The sequence below is a fragment of the Antennarius striatus genome, chromosome 13, assembly GCF_040054535.1.
Source record: "Antennarius striatus isolate MH-2024 chromosome 13, ASM4005453v1, whole genome shotgun sequence".
NCBI classification, from domain to species: Eukaryota; Metazoa; Chordata; class Actinopteri; order Lophiiformes; family Antennariidae; genus Antennarius; species Antennarius striatus.
In genome coordinates, this window is record NC_090788.1 from 55,808 (window position 1) to 73,390 (window position 17,583).

At 48.8% G+C, this 17,583-nt stretch overlaps 1 protein-coding gene across 4 annotated transcripts; it reads left to right on the forward strand.

Moving 5' to 3' along the window:
- The first annotated feature begins 1,259 nt into the window (after positions 1-1,259).
- On the forward strand, positions 1,260-16,770 carry LOC137605779 (hexokinase-2-like). Of its 4 annotated transcripts, none has more exons than XM_068330503.1 (11): positions 1,260-1,307; positions 3,169-3,249; positions 7,791-7,953; positions 10,591-10,736; positions 10,825-10,944; positions 11,091-11,186; positions 11,296-11,395; positions 11,902-12,085; positions 12,151-12,306; positions 15,670-15,903; positions 16,217-16,770. In XM_068330503.1, the coding sequence occupies exons 1-11, from the start codon at positions 1,275-1,277 to the stop codon at positions 16,386-16,388; spliced, it is 1,485 nt and encodes a 494-aa protein (XP_068186604.1). In that variant the 5' UTR covers positions 1,260-1,274; the 3' UTR covers positions 16,389-16,770. The 4 variants fall into 4 exon arrangements, with proteins under 4 accessions (XP_068186604.1, XP_068186605.1, XP_068186607.1 ...); XM_068330504.1 differs by lacking the exon at positions 1,260-1,307 and adding an exon at positions 2,274-2,325; XM_068330506.1 differs by lacking the exon at positions 1,260-1,307 and adding an exon at positions 2,948-3,072.
- Positions 16,771-17,583: the final 813 nt, after the last annotated feature.

Below are 17,583 nucleotides of genomic sequence, written 5' to 3' on the forward strand. Positions count from 1 at the left end.
GTCGCTATGGTTACACATAGCTCTCAGATCACTAGAAGCGCGAAAGCTCCTTTCATCAAAAACCAGACAACAGTTCTGATTTAGTAGCGTCTACATCCGCTATGAAACTGGTTATGTCTCCCGTCAAAGGGAGACACTCTGGAGCTTCTATCTCTTATCTTTCTTTAAGAAAAGGATGTTTTTGGCCATGGATTTTGTGTTATATCTGTTGATGCAGGAAGTGTTTATTTTCCAGATTCTAGGAGTTGTTAGGGATAGGGAGGACTACTATGTATATGTAGAGACCTGAAAAAATTTGTTTTTCATAATAGGACTTTATCAGATTCTTGGGTTCAAGTGTATGCTAGATTCTCTAGGCTTCTCACAGGTGGTGGATGGTCCTACCCATAAACACCATCACACCCTCCATCTTATTCTTACCCACGGTGTAGATATAGGGCACTTGACTACTTTCACACAAATGACTTCTTGTCAGATCACTCTCTAGTTACTTTTGACTTTGCCCTAATTAACAATAACCCACAGAATAAAAACATCTTGACTAGTTCGATCACTGATGCAGTAATAACTTAATATAAAGATAAAATCCCCTCAAAGTCAAAGTCAGCTTTATTGTCAAATGTACCATATATGCATGACATACAGCACAGAAGAAATTACAGTCCTCTCTGACCCACGGTAGACAGGACAACAGGCAGTACAACACAGGCAGTACAACAGGCAGTACAACACAGGCAGTACTACACATCCTCACTGCGTCCAGTCCCACTGCGTCCCCACTATGTTCAGTCCCACTGTGTCCCCACTATGTCTAGTCCCACTGCGTCCCCACTATGTCCAGTCCCACTGCGTCCCCACTATGTCCAGTCCCACTGCGTCCCCACTATGTCCAGTCCCACTGCGTCCCCACTATGTCTAGTCCCACTGCGTCCCCACTATGTCTAGTCCCACTGCGTCCCACTGCGTCCCCACTATGTCTAGTCCCACTGCGTCCCACTGCGTCCCCACTATGTCTAGTCCCACTGCGTCCCCACTATGTCCAGTCCCACTGCGTCCCACTGTGTCCCCACTATGTCCAGTCCCACTGCGTCCCACTGCGTCCCACTGCGTCCCACTGCGTCCCACTGCGTCCCACTGCGTCCCACAGACTGAACTGCGTTGCTTCAGACGTTCTTTTCTGTCACAACGTTTTGTTACAACAGCGGAACCAAAGCTGACGTGAGGAAGTTGCTCAGGCCAGCTGGAAGTGAAACCCAGACACCATGTGACCAAGAATGTGGACCAATCAGCTGCTCTTCCAGGCAGTGGTGAGGGACTTACAGAAAAAGTCCTATTGTTGCTATGACAGCATCACAATATGATGGTGTAACGTGATTTTTGAAGCCTGTGATTATTACCAGGAAGAGGCAGTAAAAGTATTCACAGGGAGGGTGTTCAGTCCAGTGTGTCCCCTGTGAACCGGGCCCAACAGAACTCCAGGTGGATTCATTCATTCATTCATTAAAGATTTATAGGTGTATTATAGATTTATTGGTTTAATACATATTTATTGTTTTATTACATATTTATTGATTTATTAGATTTACTGGTTTTTAAAAAATATATTTTTATTATAGATATATTGGTTTATTATAGATTTGTAAACTTATTACAGATTTATTGGTTGATTATAGATTTATTGATCTGCCCACCTTCATAATGATTGATTCAATAAATAAAAGCCAACAAATGTTTTGATTAAGTTTCACATAAAGGCTCAATTTAATGAACGTTTTCCTCTTAAGTTTCATCAGTGCAGTCAAAATGATTTAATACCAACTTAGAACTTCATTTAGAACTTGTAAAACAGTACGAATATTTTTAACATGCATCAAACCTTTTTCACGTGTTTTTGGTTGGGTTTTTTTAAAAAGTTTAGTTTTAGGGAAGCCATCAATCGTTCCAAACGTGCCGGTCGGTGACACCGGACCGGGTTCAAATACAGAAGGAACGCAGAGAACCGTCAAACGTTGCTGTTCTCCGGTTCGTTTAGTTTGACACACGCAGGTTTGTGATTGTGTGAAATCAATCAATCAATCAATCAACTTTTAAAATGAGTGTGAAACTGATCACAACGCAAACGTGACCTGCCCCACGTGCGCGCAGCTCCCATGGACCCGAACCCCGGGGTCACCGGGTTAGGGTGTCGGTTTCGGTTCGCTCATCCGGATCCGGAGGAACCTGTCCGGTGTTGCGACACCGTTCAGATGGGGTGGGGGGGGGGGGGGCTGACGGCCGCCCTCCTCCGCAGTGAGGAAGTGTCTCCTGTCGGCGCAGGACGCAGAGGTGAGTGTCTCCGTTCCTTCAGAGACCAGTTCTGCTGCATGTGTTCTTGGTCCAGCGACAGAGGCGCTAAACGGCCGCGGGGGGCTCTTTGGGGGCCCTGCGGGGGCTCCTTGGGGCTCCCCACAGGGGCCTGACCGCCACTGGGTCCTGTGCTTTGGTTTTATGTCGTCTTTGTGGAGACTAGAGCAGCAGAAGGCTGGGGGGTCGCACTGTGGAACGGGTGTGGTTTGTGTGGGTCTGGGGGTCTGACAAGCTGATGCAGGTCGGACCAGCTGGTCATGTGTTCGGAACCCCCCAGCTCAGATTATGGTGACGCAGTTTGAAGACAATCAGGGGGAGTCAGGAAAGAGCCAAACTAACCCTAGTCAGGCTGGACGGCCCCCAGGAACCACGTCCAGCTGGAGACCAGGGAGGTTCCCTCCCCCCAGAGACCAGGGAGGTTCCACCCCCCCAGAGACCAGTGAAGCTCCACCCCCCCAGAGGCCAGTGAGGTTCCACCCCCCCAGAGACCAGTGAAGCTCCACCCCCCCAGAGACCATGGAGGTTCCACCCCCCCAGAGACCAAGGAGGTTCCATCCCCCCAGAGACCAGTGAAGCTCCACCCCCCCAGAGACCAGTGAAGCTCCACCCCCCAGAGACCAGTCAGGAGGTTCCACCCCCCAAGAGCCCAGAGAGGTTCCACTCCCTCAGAGACTAGTGAGGTTCCACCCCCCAGAGACCAGTGAAGCTCCACCCCTCCAGAGACCAGTGAGGTTACGCCCCCCTGAGGCAGGAGCCCTCCCATTGGTTGGGGGTTAGTGAATGTCTATGCTGTCAGTGACTCCTTGTCCTGTCCCGGTCCAGATGAGCAGTGTGAACACCTCCCAGACGGACGGAGACGGAACCCTAAACCTGGACAGCGTCCCCCCAGAGACGCTCCATAAGGTACGGTTCTCCTCCCCCAGGAGCAAGAATGTGGTTCCCCTCAAGAGAACCAGCTGCTGCTGAATGGAGATGAAGTCACCACAGCAGAGGTGTCCTACGTGTCCTCTACGTGGCCTTTATGTGTCCTTTACGTGTCCTCTACGTGGCCTTTATGTGTCCTTTACGTGTCCTCTACGTTTCCTTTACGTGTCCTTTACGTGTCCTTCACATGTCCTTTACATGTCCTTCACGTGTCCTCTACGTGTCCTCTATGTGTCCTTTACGTGTCATCTTTGTGTCCTTTACGTGTCCTCTACGTGTCCTCTATGTGTCCTTTACGTGTCCTTTACGTGTCCTTTACGTGTCCTCTATGTGTCCTCTACGTGTCCTTCACATGTCCTCTACGTGGCCTTTATGTGTCCTTTACGTGTCCTCTACGTTTCCTTTACGTGTCCTTTACGTGTCTTTCACATGTCCTTTACGTGTCCTTCACGTGTCCTCTACGTGTCCTTAACGTGCCCTTTATGTGTCCTTCACGTGTCCTCTACGTGTCCTTTACGTGTCCTTTATGTGTCCTTTTCGTGTCCTTTACGTATCCTTTACATGTTGTTTACATGTTGTTTACATGTCCTTTACGTGTCCTTTATGTGTCCTTTTAGTGTCCTTCACATGTCCTTTACGTGTCCTTTACGTGTCCTTTACGTGTCCTATACGTGTCCTTAACGTGTCCTTTTAGTATCCTTCACGTGTCCTCTACATGTCCTTTACGTGTCCTTTACGTGTCCTTTTAGTGTCCTTCACGTGTCCTCTACATGGACTTTACATGTCCTTTACGTGTCCTATACGTGTCCTTCACATGTCCTTTACGTGTCCTCTACGTGTCCTTTACGTTTCCTTTACGTGTCGTCTACGTGTCCTATACGTGTCCTTAACGTGTCCTTTTAGTATCCTTCACGTGTCCTCTACGTGTCCTCTACGTGTCCTTTACGTGTCCTATACGTGTCCTTTTAGTATCCTTCACGTGTCCTCTACGTGTCCTCTACGTGGCCTTTACGTGTCCTTCACGTGTCCTTTACGTGTCCTCTACATGTCCTTTACGTGTCCTTAACGTGTCCTTTTAGTATCCTTCACGTGTCCTCTACGTGTCCTCTACGTGGCCTTTACGTGTCCTTCACATGTCCTCTACGTGTCCTCTACGTGTCCTTTACGTGTCCTCTACATGTCCTTTACGTGTCCTATACGTGTCCTCTACGTGTCCTCTACGTGGCCTCTATGTGTCTACCTGACCAGTGGGTGGCGCTGTCGTCGCGCAGCGATGTGGTTCTGGGTTCAAGTCCCGCTCTGTGTGGTTTTTACATGTTCTCCTCGTGTCTGGGGGGGTTCTATGGGGGTTCTCCGGCTTCCTTTCCCTTCCAGAGACATGCGCTTCAGGTTGATTGGCTGGCTGTGTTTCGATGGTTTTCCACGTGCGTGTGTGTGTGTGTGTGTGTGTGCGTGTGTGCGTGTGCGTGTGTATGTGTGTGTGTGTGTGTGTGTGTGTGTGTGTGTTCCTGTGTGTGTGTGTGTGTGTGTGTGTGTGTGTGTGTGTGTGTGTGTGTGTGTGTGTGTGTTTGTGTGTGTGTGTGTGTTCCTGTGTGTGTGTGTGTGTGTGTGTGTGTGTTCCTGTGTGTGTGTGTGTGTGTGTGTTCCTGTGTGTGTGTGTGTGTGTGTGTGTGTGTGTGGTTGAATATATGATTTTCTGAAGCCAAACTCTCAACAAGCACATATGAACCTTCTATAAATGTCCTTTTATCGTTGCCATGGAAACGTTTGACCTTGTTGGTAGTTCAAACCAGCGGTCCGACCATTTCTCCTCCATGACCGGTTCCATCAGACAATATTTAACGGACCTTCATCTGCTGGACAAACGTTAACGCGATAATAATAAACCACAATAAACAATATTCAATCATTAATAATCAATATCTCTGTACAACAAATTATTTATTACAGACCCAAAATACTTTTTAACAATAATTCTAATGAAACCTGATTCCAGTGAGTGATGAGGTTTATTCTGAAATCTATTGACTTTCAATCAGTTGATCACCATAGGAGAAATCCTGATCATTCCTCTATCAAAGGGTGAACAATCAATAATAATAATAATGAACCAGTGGAGCCTGAGCTGGTTTCTCCACACCAGCCGGTCCATCTGGGGCTGAGGAGACAATGACCCCTGGGGGGGTTCTGGACGTCCGGTGGGCTCTGGTCTGGAATGACAGGGTCTCAAGATAATCTGATGTATTTAATCCAGCTGGAACAGCTGTGTGCTTCATTCTGGGGTAACGGGGTAACCAGTCACGTGACCCAGACCTGTCCAGAGGCACAGGCGCACGCCTTCGTCTGTGCCTCAGTCAGCACAGGAGTCACTGATCAATAGAAAACATCTTTAGACTGATAAAAAGAAAAGAAGAATCCATACACCTGGTACCGAATGGCCATGGGGCAGGTACCTGATGGCCCGGGGGCAGGTACCTAATGGCCAGGGGCAGGTACCTAATGGCCCGGGGCAGGTACCTGATGGCTCGCGGCCCAGTACAGGGTCACGATCCGGTGGTTGAGGACCGCTGGTCTTCATCTTTAACTGGATCTTCTCCTGGACCAAACCAAACTGACATTGATCAGACTTTTGATGTTCTAAACTTCAAATGTCATGTTTTATGGTTACCATGGAAACATGCTGTTTTCTGGACTGTGTGCTTCGATGGTTTTCCACGTGTGTGTGTGTGTGTGTGTGTGTGTGTGTGTGTGTGTGTGTGTTGGGGGTTGCCGTGGGACTACTTTTATTTTGACGATACTTTGATTTTCTCCTTGCAGGCTGCTTCAAACAGCCTGTGTTGGATTAGCGCTAACATGTAGGCGCGATCACGGAATGCGTCGGTTGGAGTTGGCGTAGGCAACAAGCGTGTGATGACAGGAAGCTGAAGACTCAAACAATACAGGGCAAGATGAGACATGAACAAGGTGTGTACTCGGAGTCTGGGTTCACATCCAGTCTGGGTCCTGGAGCAGGAACCAGGTTCTGCTCACACGCTGGGGGGTCTGATGTCTTATAGAACATAGTTTACATTAGAGACGGTTCTAACGATGGAACCAGGTGTCGGTAACACACACACACACACACACACCCGCGTACCGCCTCACCACCAGCTCATCCGGTACATGGGGAACCCGCCAACACGTCGTGCCCCGACACATCTGACAGTTCAGGTGTGGAACTCGTCCTGGCTTTGGATCAGCTGTCTGGTTGGTTCTCAAGGTGGATGTTGGTTCAAGGTTCAAACCCTCTGAAGCTGCTCCCAGAATGAAGCTGTGAAGCTGCAGAGCGTGAGTTGGAACACGTGAGCGGGGCTCATCAGGTTCCTGGTTAGGGTTAGGGTTAGAGGTTAGGTGTTAGGATTAGGGTTAGGGTTAGGGTTAGGGGTTAGGATTAGGGGTTAGGGATTAGGGATTAGGTTTAGGAGTTAGGATTAGGGGTTAGGATTAGGTGTTAGGATTAGGGTTAGGATTAGGGGTTAGGATTAGGTGTTAGGATTAGGGTTAGGATTAGGGTTAGGGGTAGGATTAGGGGTTAGGGATTAGGGTTAGGAGTTAGGATTAGGGGTTAGGTGTTAGGATTAGGGTTACGATTAGGGGTTAGGGTTAGGATTAGGGGTTAGGGATTAAGGTTAGGAGTTAGGATTAGGGGTTAGGATTAAGGATTAGGGTTAGGAGTTAGGATTAGGGGTTAGGATTAGGGTTAGGATTAGGGGTTAGGGTTAGGATTAGGGGTTAGGGATTAGGGTGAGAAGTTAGGATTAGGGGTTAGAGTTAGGGGTTATGGGGTTAGGGTTAGGTGTTAGGATTAGGGTTAGGGTTAGGATTAGGGGTTAGGGATTAGGTTAGGGGTTAGAGTTAGGGTTAAGGTTAGGGTTAGGGTTTAGGGTTAGGGGTTAGGGTTAGGGTTGCAGCAACGGTTTCACAGACAGGCAGCCTGAGATGAGCCCGACCTCCTGTCCACACGTTGTTGGGACAGTTGAACGTTCATGTTAGGACTAAAGAGAACCAGGTGCTGAGGGTAGAGGAGCATGGAGACAGTCAGACATCCATCAGGGGGTGCTAGAGCTGAAAGGGTTAGGGTTAGGGTTAGGGTTAGGCAAACATGGAACTCCTGAGAGTGACAGGCGCCTATAAGGTGTTCATGGTTGAGGTGAATTACCATCACAGAGGAACCCTAACTAATCCTAACCCTAATAACCCCTAACCCTAACTAAACCCAACCCCATAACCCTAACCCTAACCCCGACCCCCTAATCCTAACCCCCAAACCTAAACCTTAACCCTAATTAACCCCTAATCCCTAACCCCTAATTAACCCCGAACCCTTGCCCATGTTGAAGAACGGCAGCTGTTCATACCGTCACTGTCGGTTCTGGAATGGAATGCTGCCGTCCTGTATCCGTTCACTCGTCTGTTGTCTGAGCCGCTGCTCAACAAACAGAAGGGGAACCTGACCAACGTCCAATTCTGTTTGCTTTCAGGTCCAGGCCCACCTGGAACCGTTCCGTTTTTCCATGGCGATGCTGAGAGAGATCTCCGAGCGCCTGAGGAAGGATCTGGTTCGAGGTCTGGGGAGACACACCCACCACAAAGCTCCTGTCAAGATGCTGCCCACCTTCGTCAGGGCCACGCCTGACCGGACGGGTGAGGCTGGTCGGCTGGGGGGGGGATAGGGTTAGGGTTTTTATTTATTTATTTATTTTTCATGTTAATATAACAGACTTCACACCTTCATCACATCAACAACAACAACATCCCATAATAAAGGGCTGACAGGTAGAAGACATTAGGTTTGTGAAATCCCCCCAGAACCAACAACCATCTCTCATCACATGTCGTCACCACTCAGACATTAAAAGTCTTCAACCAGCTCACACGTTGACTTTGGACAGACGTTCATACTCTGATCCACTTCCAGATATTAGCCTCGTCCCGGATATGACCTGGAGCAGAACCACGTTTACGTTCTGGAACAAGGAGGTTTGTTAACATCAGAGATGTCAGACAGGAAGTCGACCTCACAACAGGAAGTCGACCTCACAACAGGAAGTCGACCTCACAACAGGAAGTGGACCTAATGATCGTGTTTACCTCAGCAGACAGTGTTTGTCCTAGAATGAACCCGTTTGTCAGACATTCAACAGTCAGACGTTCTGTTACATCATCAACACGTGTCAACACGACCTCTGAGGTCCCTGAATGGTACCCCTCCAAGACCAAAGCTGTGTTTTTTTTGTTCATTAATCCATCCAGAAGCTGTTGAGTCGATACACTGGACGTTAAGAAAGTTCTTGAAGACGTTTCGTCTCTCATCCAAGAGACTTCTTGGACTTCTCCTCCAAGAAGTCTCTTGGAGAAGTCAGTTCGGAAGAAGTCTTCAGAACTGACTTCAGTTCTTCTTCCTGGATGAGAGACGAAACGTCTTCAAGAACTTTCTTAACGTCCAGTGGATCGACTCAAACAGCTTTTGGATAACCATGACCTGGATGACTGAGAACCTACACAGACTTCATTAATCCATGTTTCTGACATTGATGATGTTCAATGGTTTTTCGAATCTTCTATGGAATCCTTAATGTGTCCAACGCTGGTGTAGAGCTCCACTATTGAAGTGACTCTGTTGCAATAATTCCATTTGGGTCAGACAGGGCATAATCCACAAAGTGATCGGTTTTCAACTCCAGATTATCTTGATCAGCAGTTCTCTGTATCAGATCTTTCATTTCTTCAGACTGCAGAGATGGCTGTTCTCTGGGGTGTTGAAGTTACAGACTTTTTATTTTTGGTCCTACCTTATTGGTCAAGTTTCTCCAAATCTTCTGTATTTTTGATCACCATTGTTTTCATCTGTTCTGGAGAAAGCCCCTTTTTTTGATGAAGATCCTGCAGGTGTTGGTCCAGGTGTTGGTCCAGCTGTTGGTCCATCAGCCCATTCTTTTTAGTGAGATTCTCATTAATGGAGACATTTTTTCCTTTCAGTTTGAAGCCTTGTTTCAGGAGAACAATCTTGTGTTTACGATTGTTGAATTTCATCACACTGAGGTGGTCTCCTACCTCCAGATGGTGATGGGTAACATGTCTCCATCTAGTCTGATCTATAGTTATCTCCAGATCCCTCAGAGAACTCACGTGTTGCTCCAGACTCTCGGTGTCGGTGTAGTACGGAGCTTGGTTTGATTCCAGTGATGATCACATCATTTATACCAAAGCTTTGTTCCAGATCATCCATTCTCTGTTGTCCCTGTTCTCAGACAACAGTTCTCTGTTCTTCTCATTCATGTCTTCCTTCATTTTTTCCATGCGGTCTGGTACCGGTTTTAGCTTTTCTTCCAACTTCTTGTCAAAGTCAGTCTTGAACTTATTAAAGTTATTCCTTAACTCATCTACAGAGGAGACCACCCGTTCTGGAGCTTCTTTCATATTTTCATTATCATACTCCTCTGATTTCCCTCTTCCTCTCGTCATTTTGCAGAGAATCAGTGAGTCGGTGTGAGTTAGAGAGATAGTAACTAACCCTAACCCTAACCCTAACCCTAACCCAGGAGACAGAAGAATCACATCTGCTCTCAGTCACAGCCGGAAGCTCAAACTTAAACTAAACCAAGTGACCGTCCCACCAACTCAGCTGCTAACATCTGTTGGAGGAAATCGCGACTTCTTCCTCCGCGTGTTCGTTTGATTTCGGGTAGTGAGAATGTTTGAGGTCCAAATAAAGGCTGGAGTCGATCAACAGTCGTCCAAAGGTTTATTACAGAATATTCTGGGACAGGAGATTTACAGACAAGAGCTGCAGCGGTGCAAACGAGTGCAAAGACAAGAGAGGATCTCACATCCTTTATACTCTAAAAGGCGGGATTGTGGGCGGTGAATCTATGGTTTAACCTCGAAATATCTGCTCTAAACCGGTTTCAGTTGGTACATCATGATGTCTAGGTGTTAACACAAAATGTCAAGTTGACAGTTTCACAAAATTATCTGAGAATACAGCATCATTAGTCACACGGACCCCGTGAGGACAAAACAGTAGATATATCCATCCAGAACCTTCATGACCTCAGACAGCCTGGGGCCACCCTGAGGAGCGCTGAATGATTGGAGACACACACACAGATATATTCATACAGAGCTTTCACATCCAACGACAGCCAGTCAATCAACCTGCCCACCCACCGACTGACCGACCTTGACCTTTGACCTCAGCAGTTCTGTGGTGACGGTTCTGAGTCGGAGTGAAGGAACCTTAAAGCAGGACCACATTCTAGTCGACTCTTCTCCCCACAGAGAAAGGAGACTTCCTGGCGTTGGACCTGGGGGGAACCAACTTCCGGGTTCTTCATGTCCGCGTGGGGGAGGAGCCGACAGTCCTGAAGACGGACTCCCAGATCTGCGCCATCCCACAGGAACTGATGCTGGGAAGTGGAGAACAGGTGGAGCTGGACCCTAATCCTAACCCTAACCCCATGAGGGTCCAGGGTTCTAGTCCAGCATCTGACGGCGTCTCCGTCTGCCCTCCAGCTGTTTGACCACATCGCCGCCTGTCTGGGGCAGTTCCTCACCGCTCAGTGCCTGGAGAACCAGAACCTCCCCCTGGGCTTCACCTTCTCCTTCCCCTGTGAGCAGAAAGAGATCGACAAGGTCTGCCTGCCTGCCTGCCTGCCTGCCTGCCTGCCTGCCTGCCTGTCTGTCTGTCTGTCTGTCTGTCTGTCTGCTTGTCTGATGGAGTGGGGGGCCAGTGAGGGGGCGTGGCCCCTGATCTTGACGTGACGTTTGTGTCCCCTCAGAGCATCCTGATTCGCTGGACCAAAGGCTTCCGGTGCTCCGGCGTGGAGGGACACGACGTGGTGAAGTTACTGAAGGACGCCGTCCACAGGAGAGGGGTCAGTGGAAGCCCTCTGGTGGCCCCACCCACCAGGGAGAGGGGTCAGTGGAAGCCCTCTGGTGGCCCCGCCCCCCCAGCGTCTGGTGACACATCTATTCTCTCTGCAGGACTATGACATCAGCTCGGTTGCCATGGTGAACGATACGGTGGGCACCATGATGAGCTGCGGCTACAAGGACCAGAGCTGTGAAATCGGCTTGATCATCGGTAAGCTAGCGTGTTAGCATGGCTAACAGGCTAACGGTAAAAATTAATATGGCTAACAGGATAACGGTAGTGTGTTAGCATGGCTAACAGGCTAACGGTAAAAGTTAATATGGCTAACAGGATAACGGTAGTGTGTTAGCATGGCTAATAGGCTAACGGTCGTGTGTTAGCATGGCTAACAGGCTAACGGTAAAAGTTAATATGGCTAACAGGATAACGGTAGTGTGTTAGCATGGCTAATAGGCTAACGGTCGTGTGTTAGCATGGCTAAAAGGCTAACGGTAAAAGTTAATATGGCTAACAGGATAACGGTAGTGTGTTAGCATGGCTAATAGGCTAACGGTCTTGTGTTAGCATGGCTAACAGGCTAACGGTAAAAGTTAATATGGCTAACAGGATAACAGTAGTGTGTTAGTATGGCTAATAGGCTAACGGTCATGTGGTAGCATGGCTAACAGGCTAATGGTAGCTCCCCAAACGGGCTCTAAGTTGGTTCTGCTCTGCAGGAACGGGAACCAACGCCTGCTACATGGAGGAGATGAAGAACGTGCAGCGGGTGGAGGGGGAGGACGGCCGGATGTGCATCAACACCGAGTGGGGGGGGTTCGGCGACGACGGTGCCCTCAGGGACATCCTGACGGAGTTTGACGTGGCGCTCGACCAGATGTCCATCAACCCCGGCGTCCACACGTACGTCCCCCCCGTGGGCATCAGCCAGGCTTCCAGCTGCTCCACTGACATAAATGTCCCCCCAGCTTCGAGAAGATGATCAGCGGCATGTACCTGGGGGAGCTGGTCCGGCTGGTGCTCCTGAAGCTGGTGCAGCTGAAGCTCCTGTTTCAGGGACGGGCGTCGCAGGCGCTTCTGTCGCCGGGCGGATTCCACACAAAGTTCATGTCCCACATCGAAGAGTGAGTTCAGACAGGAGGCCGACTTCCTGAAGAGATCACATGATCTCTTCAGGAGTGGGCGTGGCTTTCTTACTACTGGAGTCAATCCAGATTCTGAACCTGTGTGAGGTCCACCAGGTGGGGGGATCTAACCAGAACGTCTGCAGGTTCTGTGTGGTTCGGAAGGGGTTCTGGTGACGGGCTTCAAACCAGCTGAGTCGGTGGTTTCTATCTGTCTTACCTACAGTAACACAGTTCCCTCACCAGGGCCCCCCCCAGACCTCAGCAGGGGCCCCCCAGATGCTTCTTCTTCTATTTCTTGTTCGGGGTTTTATTAGATCTTTACCTCAAACCTGGTCTTAGGGTCTCAGGGTAGAGCCTGTCGCTCTGATACGGAGTAAAGCTCTCAGACGTTAGTGAACGACGCTGGTGAGTCGACCCGCCGGACTGAAGAACGTTCTGAAGACGTTTCGTCTCTCATCCAAGAGACTTCTTCAGTTCAGAGGGGGCTGATCATGTCCCAGATTATTAACCCTGTGGGGTGTGGTCAGATTATTAACCCTGTGGGGTGTGGTCAGATTATTAACCCTGTGGGGTGTGGTCAGATTATTAACCCTGTGGGGTGTGGTCAGATTATTAACCCTGTGGGGTGTGGTCAGATTATTAACCCTGTGGGGTGTGGTCAGTGCTTTCCACATTCCAACGACCGTCGTTAAACCCGTCTGGCTCCTCAACGATTGTTGGTGGGGGTGTCAAAGGGGGTCGTTGAGATGTGAGTTACACCTTTGTATGCTAATGAGGGTCATTAGCATGAGACACATCACCTGGGTCAATCCGCTGAGACAATCTTTTTGGGAGTTTTGAAAGGACCTGATTATAAATGGGAGAAAGGTGATGTCACAGACCCCCCCCCCCCTGTTCAGAGATGGCTTCTCCACTCTGACGTGGATGGCCTCTTTCACTCCTCTCTCAAACCATTTATCTTCCCTGTCCAGGATCTGAACATCTGTGTCCTGAAATGAGTGTCCCTCTTCCTTGGGGGGGGGGCAGACTGCTGAGTCCTGTCCTGATGTGTTGTCTCTTCTGTGTTGAGCCATGCGTCTGTGTAGTGGTTGTTTGGTTTCCCCTATGTATCCCCCTTTGACACCCCCAATCGTTGAAGAGCCAGACGGGTTTCAATGACAGTTGTTGGAATGTGAATAGCACTGACCTCACCCCACAGGGTTAATAATCTGACCACACCCCACAGGGTTAATAATCTGACCACACCCCACAGGGTTAATAATCTGACCACACCCCACAGGGGTAATAATCTGACCACAACCCACAGGGTTAATAAACTGGGACATGATCAGCCACCCTCTGAACTGAAAAAGTCTCTTGGATGAGAGACGAAACGTCTTCAAGAACGTTCTTAAGTCCAGTGGATCGACTCAACAGCTTCTGGAGAACCAGACCTGATGACTGAGAACCTACACAGACATCTGATTGACTGATTCTAAGATAAAGTCCATAATGAAAATTTTTTTTCAGGTCTCTAAATATACATAGTGGTCCTCCATATCCCTAACCCCAACCCCTAACCCTAACCCTAACCCTAACCCTAACCCTAACCCCAACCGCTAACACTAACACTAACACTAACCCTAACCCTAACCCTAACCCTAACCCTAACATCTAACCCTAACCCTAACCCCAACCCCTAACCCTAACCCTAACACTAACCCTAACTCTAACACCAACCGTAACCCCTAACCCTAACCCCAACCCCAACCCTAACCCTAACTCCAACCCCAACCCTAACCCTAACCCTAACCCCAACCGTAACCCCTAACCCTAACCCTAACCCTAACTCTAACTCTAACTCTAACTCTAACTCTAACCCCAACCGTAACCCTAACCCTAACTCTAACTCTAACTCTAACTCTAACTCTAACCCTAACCCTAACCCTAACTCTAACACCAACCGTAACCCCTAACCCTAACCCTAACCCTAACTCCAACCCCAACCCTAACCCTAACTCCAACCCCAACCCTAACCCTAACCCTAACCCTAACCCTAACCCTAACCCCAACCCTAACCCCTAACCCCTAACCCTAACTCTAACTCTAACTCTAACTCTAACCCCAACCGTAACCCTAACCCTAACTCTAACCCTAACCCTAACCCTAACTCCAACCCCAACCCTAACCCTAACTCCAACCCCAACCCTAGCCCTAACCCTAACCCCAACCGTAACCCCTAACCCTAACCCTAACCCTAACTCTAACTCTAACTCTAACTCTAACTCTAACCCTAACCCTAACCCTCTGAACTGAAAAAGTCTCTTGGATGAGAGACGAAACGTCTTCAAGAACGTTCTTAAGTCCAGTGGATCGACTCAACAGCTTCTGGAGAACCAGACCTGATGACTGAGAACCTACACAGACATCTGATTGACTGATTCTAAGATAAAGTCCATAATGAAAATTTTTTTTCAGGTCTCTAAATATACATAGTGGTCCTCCATATCCCTAACCCCAACCCCTAACCCTAACCCTAACCCTAACCCCAACCGCTAACACTAACACTAACACTAACACTAACCCTAACCCTAACCCTAACCCTAACATCTAACCCTAACCCTAACCCCAACCCCTAACCCTAACCCTAACCCTAACACTAACCCTAACTCTAACACCAACCGTAACCCCTAACCCCAACCCCAACCCTAACCCTAACTCCAACCCCAACCCTAACCCTAACCCTAACCCCAACCGTAACCCCTAACCCTAACCCTAACTCTAACTCTAACTCTAACCCTAACCCTAACTCTAACACCAACCGTAACCCCTAACCCTAACCCTAACTCCAACCCCAACCCTAACCCTAACTCCAACCCCAACCCTAACCCTAACCCTAACCCCAACCCTAACCCCAACCGTAACCCCTAACCCTAACCCTAACTCTAACTCTAACTCTAACTCTAACCCCAACCGTAACCCTAACCCTAACTCTAACCCTAACCCTAACCCTAACTCCAACCCCAACCCTAACCCTAACTCCAACCCCAACCCTAGCCCTAACCCTAACCCCAACCGTAACCCCTAACCCTAACCCTAACCCTAACTCTAACTCTAACTCTAACTCTAACCCCAACCGTAACCCTAACCCTAACTCTAACTCTAACTCTAACTCTAACCCTAACCCTAACTCTAACTCTAACTCTAACCCCAACCGTAACCCTAACCCTAACTCTAACTCTAACTCTAACTCTAACTCTAACTCTAACTCTAACCCCAACCGTAACCCTAACCCTAACTCTAACCTCTAACTCTAACCCTAACCCAACTAAAACCCAACTAGAACCCAATGTCTTCATCCGAGCTGGTCTCTTTGTTCAGGGAGGACGGGGGTCTGGAGAACACAGGGACCATTCTGAGCGGCTTGGGACTGGACTGGGACGGGGTCGATGCCCACCTCACGCGTCTGGTCTGCCACACCGTCTCCTCCCGGTCCGCCAGGCTCTGCGCCGCCGCCCTGGCGACCCTCCTCAACCGTATCCGTGTCAACCGTGGGTTGGACCATCTGAAGACCACAGTGGGGGTGGACGGGACGGTCTACAAGAAACACCCCAAGTAAGACGTGAGACGTGAACATGGGACCCCCCCCCCCAGGACTTCTTCCATTGTTAAATTCAGAAGAAAACATAAGACTGTCAATAAAGGAACGATAGAAATATTTATGTTATGAAAATTGGACCAGAATTCTGTGGGTTTAACCTCACCTCTGCAGAATGTTTTCAATCTAATCTCAGAATGTCTTTAATCTCAGAATTTTTTCAATCTAATCTCAGAATTTTTTCAATCTAATCTCAGAACGTTTTCAATCTAATCTCAGAATGTGTTCCACTGGTTAGGGTTTGGGGTTTAATCTTGTCCTCCCCTCTAGGTTCAGCAGGGACCTCCAGGCGACGGTTCGCCTCCTCGCCCCCCTCTGTGACGTCACCTTCCTGGTGTCGGAGGATGGCAGCGGGACGGGCGCCGCCATGGTAGCCGCCGTGGCCCAGCGGCTAGCCCTCCAGTCCCGGCTGATAGAGGACAGTGATGAAGAGGAGGAGTAAGGAGAGCAGAAGACATGATCACTGAAGGCAGATGTGAAACGTGTTTCTGTGTTCACACTCGTCTGTTTCCTCTTCAGTTACCTCAGTTACTTCTTCTGTTTCGGGCGTCTGTGAAATGTTGACACTTCCTGTTCAGCTGAAACATGTTGCGGCGCCACAGACGGTTCCCCCTACGCTGTTACATTGTGGGTATAAGTACATTCCTGCCTCCAACCAACAGGTGGCAGCAACACGTCAGACATGCAGGGAAGAACATTCTGAGTTGGGTGTTTCAGGTTTGTCCACGTTTTCACGAGATTCATAGTCTTTCTTACATTTCTTTGTTTCCGATATTTCTGTTTGAACAAAAGCTTCAGGTCAAACATTAAATTTGTTATTGTCACCGTTTTTCCCACATTTGGTTTGTTCTGACCTTCATCAATTATAATATCGTTTAAATGTTAACAGATGTCTCCATGGAAACTCCTGATGATCGATTATTAATGCATCGGACTGTAGGAGGAGACTGTAGGAGGAGACTGTAGGAGGAGACTGTAGGAGGAGACTGTAGGAGGAGACTGTAGGAGGAGACTGTGGGTGGAGATTGTGGGTGGAGACTGTAGGAGGAGACTGTAGGAGGAGACTGTAGGAGGAGACTGTAGGAGGAGACTGTAGGAGGAGACTGTAGGAGGAGACTGTGGGTGGAGATTGTGGATGGAGACTGGATGGAGATTGTGGGTGGAGACTGGGTGGAGATTGTGGGTGGAGACTGGGTGGAGATTGTGGGTGGAGACTGGGTGGAGATTGTGGGTGGAGACTGGGTGGAGATTGTGGGTGGAGACTGGGTGGAGATTGTGGGTGGAGACTGGGTGGAGATTGTGGGTGGAGACTGGGTGGAGACATGCCGCTGTTCTCTGCTTTGCAACATTTCAGTCATTGTTGGTTGTTGGAGCCACAGCTTTCCTGACAGTAAACATTTGGGATGCTAACTGCTAGCCGCTAGCAAGTTCTGGAGGTCTGTGCTTGACTTTAATTCAAACTTCTAATGGAATTTGGATCCAGTTGACCTGTAAATGTCCCATCCCATCTAACTCTAACCCCAACCTTAACTCTAACCATAACCCCCAACCGCAGACATAACCCTAACCACTAACCCTAAACTTAACACCAGACATAATCCTAAATCCCAGACATAACCCCTAACCCTAACCCTAAC